General features: G+C 43.2%; 1 protein-coding gene across 5 annotated transcripts; it reads left to right on the top strand.

Moving 5' to 3' along the window:
- Positions 1-237: 237 nt before the first annotated feature.
- On the top strand, positions 238-4,185 carry LOC125544073 (uncharacterized). Of its 5 annotated transcripts, none has more exons than XM_087547264.1 (7): positions 238-1,091; positions 1,406-1,559; positions 2,126-2,221; positions 2,425-2,606; positions 2,731-2,765; positions 2,869-2,967; positions 3,612-4,185. In XM_087547264.1, exons 2-5 carry the CDS (start codon positions 1,416-1,418, stop codon positions 2,744-2,746), a joined length of 438 nt encoding a protein of 145 aa, XP_087403390.1. In that variant the 5' UTR covers positions 238-1,091; positions 1,406-1,415; the 3' UTR covers positions 2,747-2,765; positions 2,869-2,967; positions 3,612-4,185. The 5 variants fall into 5 exon arrangements, with proteins under 5 accessions (XP_087403390.1, XP_087403391.1, XP_087403389.1 ...); XM_087547265.1 differs by having other exon boundaries at positions 240-1,091; positions 2,716-2,765; XM_087547263.1 differs by having other exon boundaries at positions 240-868; positions 985-1,091; positions 2,425-2,967.
- The last annotated feature ends 3,928 nt before the right edge of the window (positions 4,186-8,113 follow it).

Raw genomic sequence — 8,113 nt, 5'->3', positions numbered from 1 at the left:
ACAATTTGAAAATGGTAGGACTATCCTTTACTTTTACCCATATATAGAAGTGATAACCCCTCTCCCTCTACACATATAGTATTTTTGTCCCGTTGCAACGCACGAGCATTTTTGCTAGTATATATATAAAATAATAAAGAGAATTGGTTTTGTGCCGGTACGTCGTCGCGCGTGATTTTGCATAAAAGCCCCTCGATTTATATGAAATTAACCCGCAATCCCTATTTTATTAAGCTGTATATAAAGTTACATTTTACAGAAAACCCCCTTGTTCATTAGATTTGCATCCGCTGACCTCGTAGTCTTATCCATTTCTCTAGCGATGGCGATGGCGACGGCGACGGCGACGGGTTTCTCTGGCGACGGCGACGCCGCGACGGCGACGGGTTGAGGGCTGCGTAGACGGCGCGGCGAGGAGGGGCATGTGCTGCGGAGACGGCGCGGCGAGGTGGGGCAGTGGCGGTTGTGCGGCGAGGCGGGGCAGGTGCTGCAGAGACGGGGCGCAGCGAGGCGGGGTAGTGGCGTCGCGGGGGAGGATGGAGGACGCCGGAGCAGAGGACGACAGCTCCCGCCATCGCTGCTGTCTGCGCGCGTCCGCGTACTCGCCTCCGTCCGCGCCCGCGCCGGAGCGCTGCTGTCTGCGCGCGTCCGCGTACTCGCCTCCGTCCGCACCCTTCAGCTCGCCTCTGCCAGCCGCGCCCTTCAGCTCGCCTCCGCCCGCGTCCTGCCGCGTCCCAACCGCGTTGGGAGACCGCCTCTGCCTGCCGCGCTTGCCTTTGCTCACGCCCTGCAGCTGGCCTCCACCCTCGTCCTGCCGCGGTGAGCGCGATCCTGCACCTGTGGCCGCGAGCAGGCAAAGCTGTGAGCTGTACGCTTCTGAATCTCTGACGGACTTTTGCTCCCTTGTTTGATTTGAATCTCTGACGGAAATCCTGCTCCCGTGTCCTTCTCAAACTCATGCTCCCGTGTCCTTCTCAAACAAAGAAACCGCCCCGACCCGGATTGGAGTTCACTGCTATAAGTTGAATTGTTCTTGGCCAGAATCGTAAACCAGGCTAGCGCCACCAGTGAGCAGTGCACCGTCGCTTGGGGTATGATATAGATCTTCTTACCTTGCTTCTCCTGTTTCCTGCCGTATAATGTTGCAATTCACCTGCTAACATGTGATCTTGCAATTGCCGTCTATGTAAGATGATTTTTGGTTGTCGCTCTGTTACAGTGTAGTAATATATAATTTGTTCAGTTCGTGTTGCTGTATTGCTACCTCTGATCCCTAATTTGAGCAAAACTGCGACACTTATTTGGGGCTGACTTGATGCATTTGTGAACTTGCTATCCCGCACTGTTTTATGACGACAATTAAATTGTGCTTTGGATGATTTTTTGCTTGATAATGATTTGCCAGTCGTAACACCATGATCACCATCATGTCGCCTTTGAGTACGTCGGAGGAACAGGCACCGAGTTCGCCTTTGAGTACGCCGGAGGAACCGGCACCATGTTCGCCGGAATTCTTGGTCCAGAGAAGCATTGTGAGTCCAACGGTGGCTACAACAGAGGTATGTGATGCCTCGACCTCCCTCAAAAACAGCCCTGCTGTTGCCCCTTCCCTCAAGCCTTTGTGTGTTCAGAGATTTATTGTTTGATTTTTTGCATGCACTGTGACTGGACATGATGTTGGCAAATACATTAGAGATTATGCTGCAATCTAGCATATTTCTTCTAGGCCAATTACTTTCTTCTAGATGAGTTAATTCAGAGGTTACTATGAAATAGATGTGTTCTCAGGTTCAGTATTAATTGGGGAGCTGCTTTTGCCACATTAGTTCAGAGTTTTCAGATTTGAATTAGCATGCATCAGGGTAATTCCTAATTAACAAACATTTGCTAATTAATTGGGGAGTTGATGGTTAGGATTGAGGAGTCACTGGTAATTAGCCTGCTTTTAAGTAACAGTTCGCTAAACAGGCAAATGCCTTTGGGATTGTTGCTGGCATAGTAAGATACATCAATAGAATTAAGTGTCTGGAGTCATTTCATATTCAGAATTGCCCTGCCATGCATGCAATAAATAAAAAAGTGATTTGGCCTGGTTTTCATGTCTCTTCTGTGTATGCGCGTGCAGGTGGCAAAGGCGTCCAATCCAACTCAGGTGGAGGCCAAGGAGGTTCGGCTCTCGGACCTTGCACCAATGATGCTGGATGATACCGACGTGCAGACTGTAAGTTTCATATATTCAGACTGGGACCTTTCTTCCTCTTATTTTTTCCTGGCCACTTGATTACCGCACTATCGTTTGTCTTCCCATTTGATTTCTCATATGAAGCTACTAATTTTGAAAATTCCTTTTATTTTACAATACTTTTGCTTATGTTTTCTTATGGAAAGTAAAATAGAGTGAATTAACGATTTGTTTTTCTTTAGATGTTGTCGGTCGGGTGTCCTCTACTACCGAAGTTCCCCCACCATCTGGTGGTGCTTGAGAGCAGAGACGGCATACTTTCATCAGCAGCGGCCAAACCCCCAGCGCCGCTGGTGCTGTACACCCCTGTACCCCTCGATATCCAGTGCCTCGCGTCTGCCCAACATGAACACCTCCTCAATATGTACATCTCTGAATTTTGCCATTGCTAGAGAAAGTAGAGCATTGTTTTGCTGTAGCTATAATTTGAGTTTAGAAGATATACTCCTCTCTTTTTGACGTCAATTTTTCAGTTGACACTTGTGCAGAAGCCCAATGGGATGAAATTACGGACTACAGAGAGGTGTAATTATTAATTAATTTCTTGCTTTAAAAGATATGCAACTAGCAGAGTTTCTTATTATTATCAATTGGATTATGACGAAGTGAAGAACTTATGTGGACAGTCTGGCACATTTCGGTGGCAAGATTTTTGTACAGTTACAGTGGCAGATTTCAGAAATTTGTAGAGCACATGATTAACAAGAAGAAGATATTCTGTCAAGGTGTGTACTTTTTACCCATTGCACTAATCGTTTGCTTTGAGTGATAGCTAAAAGAAAGTACTTCCTTTGGTATAATCTTTCGTGCACTCACACGTATAATATCTCCATTTCCTTATTTTTTGTTCTTCCGTCAGTAGTATTTCTTTTAGCTACTATTTGCCCTTGGATAAATCACTCATGCTATTTTAATGAGGTTCATTCTAGCCGTTTGCCCACGAGAACAGAAACATTTTATCTGTTAGCTAAATGAAAGTACATTCTTTGAATTTGCCACTTTTTCCTGCATTCACGGATATAATCTCTCCATTTCCTGGATTTTTTATTCTTCCATCAGTAGTATTTCTTTTAGCTACTTTATGCCATAGCATAAATCGCTCATGCTATTTTAGTAAGATCCACTCCTGCTCTATGCTCACTAGAACGGAAAACAAATATTATCTGCTTATTTTAGCGTCGCATTTCGCTCACGGTATTCATGGTCACAGATAAAACAGTAATAAACTGCCCTTCTCTGTCAAACTTACGGAGTACGAAGTTGTCATGCCTGATCAGCAAAAGATTTGTGCTTCTTTGGCCCATATATATCACAGTAGAGTATATGATTTTTGCAGTTCTTAATTTAAAATTTTCCTTTTCTGGCATAGCCATGCATATCAACAATCAGTCAAGCAAAGAAATATTCATGGGAGATATACAGGGATCCACAAGAATGTGCACCGTATGGCACTACCCTTTTGTCATCGAGCCACTATCACATTTTGGTCAGCAATCAGTTCAAGCAATTCTCAGCGCAATTAGTCAGAAGTTGGAATTTACATCTGAACGAACAATACATCAAGCAACAGAAGAAATAGTGGTCATCTCTTTTTCTTTGCACCAAGATGCCATACAAGCATTCAGACTTCGGAATCGCACAAGCAGTTTATATATAAATGATGTGCCATATCGTTTTAACATGGACACTTCAAAAGAATATCTGCCAAGAGTGGTCGTTGATCACTATGATTATAGTAGTCCTAAAGAGTTTGCCTCTGCGTTTCTGTTCACATGTAGTTGATGTTTTAGCCTTTTAGAAGTATATGGCGTTGCTTAAATTATGTTTCTTTTGGCAACAACATATGAAATGGAGAAATTTTTAGGTTTAGGATAAAATTGTTCTTGATTTTGAGAAGATTGTTATAGATCCATGAGAAAAATGTCCCAAGTTTAGGAAATTAACTATCCATATTTTCGGATCTTGGTTAATAAGCTGGTCACAATTGTTTTTTTTGTTTTTTAAGCAAGCTGGTCACAATAGTTGATGTGGGTCATAAATCAAATAATTACTCATGTAGTTATGCTTATTAAAGGGTCTGATTTTTTTCTCCCGGTGCAACGCACGGGCATTTTTGCTAGTAATAATAATAGGAATACCTATGATCTTGAAAGTAATATTAAATAATTTATCAATGCTCAAAAGGTTTTCGATACTACGATAGAGGAAAAGTTGAATAAGATTGATGATATGTCTAGAAGTATTGATAGAATTTCTCATGACGTAGAAAATCTCAAGTTGAATTTTTTTGTTCCTAAGGTTGATTAATCTATTAAAGCTTTATATGTTTCCATGGATGAAAGTAAGAAAAGAACCGCTATGCTTAGAGCTAAAAGAGAATTTTTAGAAAGAGCGTTTTCTAGTGATTGCTTTCATGAAAATGATGAGGATATTATAGTGATTGGTGTTTCTTCTGTCGATTCCTTTTTTAATTAGTAAAATTAAAATTGATGATAAAGGGATTGAAGAACAGTCAACTTTAGCTAGAAGGCGTCCTGATAATTCGGAGGGTTAAAATCTTGTTGAGAAAATTGAAAAAGTGGGTCTAGAGAGGTCAAAACTTTAACTAGTGAAGTGCCCATTCTTTTGGATTACAAAGACTTTAATTATGATAATTGCTCTCTGGTTGATTGTATTTCTTTGTTGTAATCCAGGATAAATTCACCTCATGCCTATGAACAAAACAAAACTTTTACTAAACATATCGTAGATACCATGATGAAAGCTTTAGAAGAAAAGTTGGAATTAGAAGTTTCAATTACTAGAAAATTGCATGATGAATGGGAACCTACTATGAAAGTCAAGGTTAAAAATTATGAATGTTTTCCTTTATGTGATTTGGGTGCTAGTGTTTCCACCATTTCAAAATCTTTATATGTGCTTGGTCTTACCGATATTGAATAATGTTCTTTTAATTTGCACTTGGAGGATTCCACTATTAAAAAGCCTTTGGGAAGAATTAATTATTCTTGCAAATAGGAATTATGTACCCATATATTTTATTGTTCTTAATATTGATTGCAATCCATCTTGTCCTATCATATTTGGTAGATCGTTTTTACATACTATCGGTGCCGTGATTGATATGCAAGAAGGAAATATTAAATTCCAATTTCCACTAAGAAAGGGAATGGAACACTTCTCTAGAACAAGAATTAGGCCACCATATGAATCAATCATGCGGGCATCCTATGGATCTAGAACCAAAGATGACAATACTTGTGATCTATGCAATATACCTAGCTAGGGGCATAAAATGATAGCGCTTGCTGGGAGGCAACCTAATTTGTATCTTTTTGCCTTTTGCTTTTTTTGATGTTTTACAATAAATACATAATCATGCCTCTGGTTAGATGTGTTTTGGTGGTTTAAATTAGTGTTTGTTCCAAGCAAAGTCTTTGGGATGATTTGGGAGATAGTTGATTTGATCTTGTTGGAAAACAGAAACTTTTGTGCCTAGTACAGAAAATCCTAAAAATGACCAAAGCATGATAAATTTATGATCTTTTTACACAAGATTAATATACAAATTGCCTACGTTGTCCTAATTTTTCAGAATTTTTGGAGTTACAGAATTATTCGAAGTTATCAGATTGCTACAACCTATTCTGTTTTTGACAGATTGTGTTTTCGTTGTGTTATGTGCTTGTTTTGATGAATCTATGATTTTTATTGAAGGGTTTAAGCCATGGAAAAGTTAGAATACAGTAGATATAATACAATAACAAAATTGGAATGGGTTTGTAACAATACTTAGAGTAATGATTTGCTTTCTTATACTAACAGAACTGACGAAGGTTTTGTTGAGTTTTGTGTGATTGAAGTTTTCAAGTTCTGGGTGAGATCACGATGGATGAAGAATAAGGAGTAAGAAAGCAACCGCCGTCATAGCTCCAAGAAAACTCAACAGGAGCCGCTTTGCATGCAGGGGCTTGTCCAATCCATGCAGTTGCCGAGGCGCCATGGGAAAGTGGAGACGCCCACGTCCAATCAACCGCCACGCAGCGCCCAAGACCACAGGCTGTTAGGGCCCGCGGCGCTTCGCTCTTGCCCTTCCGCCTCCCTGCACGGCCAAGTCCGGGCGCGCCTTGGGCCCGGGGGCTACTGTCGGCGTTCTGGGAACGGGGGTCCCCAGACTTGCCTGCCTGCGGCCTGCGGCGTGGCTCAAAGGGGGGCCCAGCACGGCCCATCTTCATCAACACAGACTCAAGACCCTCGTGAGGGGACAAGCCTCGCGGGGCGGACGACATGGAGCTTCCTCAGGCACGGCCTCACCAGGCTGGCTCGCGAGGAGGCGGAGAGATCAAGGCGGGGTACCTCACGAGGTGTCCGTAACGCAAGCCATGACGACCAAGGGTGCCAGGCGGGCGCCAGCCCGCGCAGTGTCCTCCTTTCCCCTTTGGTGCAAAGGGGCAAGCGCAGCCGCGGAGTACCGAGGCATCAGGCAAAGGTTGCCGTTTCGGTGCAACAAGACCAAGACCAGGAGGACCACAAGATGGAGGTCATCATGGAGCCCAAGACGGCGTCACCACCAGAGCTTTGTGCAGGCGAGGACCAACTTTAGTCAGGATAAGTGTACTAGATGTTCCCCTTCAAAATGGCCAATTGTTGGCGCCCTTCCCGCTCAATATTTGGGAAGAGGCCCAGGGCCATTTCCTATAAATAGGACCAGCCACCCACAAGGATGGAGGGTCAGGTCGGGTTCGAGGTAAAAGGAAGGTTAGAGGCAGAGATCTAGGATCAAGGATCGGATCGAAACCAGAGAGAGAGAAGGGTGACTGAACTCGTCCTAGCAGTTCGCCCCCCCCCCAGCAAAGAGCAGACCCTCGCGAGGCTGTTCTTCCTTGTATTGTTCATTATCATCAGCCCAAGAGGCAATCCACCACACCACACACTGGAGTAGGGTATTACACCACAACGGTGGCCCGAACCAGTATAAACCCTGTGTCTCTTGTGTTGCTCTTTCCTTAGCTTAGATCTTAGCGAGGCGGAGGGGTGCAGGTAGGTAGGAGGCGAAATCTCCGCGCGCACCCCAGTGTTCAAACCTCAAGGGTCTGCAGGAACCTGAAATCCGACACACTATGATCGTACTTGAGCATTGGGTGTAGCTAATATGCGAGTGTGTTTCATGAATGGATCAATGATTGAGCATAATGGGCTAGGGATAACTTGCTTTAGTGTTGATATTTTGAATGACATGGTTGCTTATTGATATGCTTGAGTATTGAAATCTTTATATCAAAACTAGACTATTGCTTTGAATCATATAAAAGTCCAAATGTCCATGCTACAAAGAAAATAATATGTGACGAACATGTTAGGCAGCATTCCACATCAAAAATTCTATTTTTATCATTTACCCACTTGACGACGAGCAGGAATTAAGCTTGGTGATGCTGATACGTCTCCAACATATATATCATTTTTTATTGTTCCATGATGTTATATTATCATTCTTGGATGTTTTATAATCATTTTATATCAACTTTATATCATTTTTGGGACTAACCTGTTAACATAGTGTCAGTTCCAGTTGATGTTTTTTGCTTCTTTTTACCTCACAAGAAATCAATAACAAACGGAGTCCAAATGCAGCAATTTTTTTTAGAGATTTTTCCTAACCAGAAGACACCTGTTGGGCCAAAGAAGTACCAGAGGGTGGCTCCGAGGGGAGCCCAACCCACCTGGGCGCGACTGGGGGCCCAGGCGCGCCCTGGTGGGTTGTGCCCACCTTGGCCGCCTCCCGCGCCGCCTCTTTGCTCTATAAATACCCCGAAAATCCAGAAACCCTAGGGGAGTCGACGAAACACAATTCCAGCAGCCGCAAGTTCC

Source organism: Triticum urartu, chromosome 3A, assembly GCF_056163025.1.
Source record: "Triticum urartu cultivar PI428250 chromosome 3A, HENAU_Tu73, whole genome shotgun sequence".
Taxonomy (NCBI): domain Eukaryota; kingdom Viridiplantae; phylum Streptophyta; class Magnoliopsida; order Poales; family Poaceae; genus Triticum; species Triticum urartu.
The sequence above is the reverse complement of the archived record's forward strand: the minus strand, read 5'-3'. Positions and strand labels throughout refer to the sequence as shown.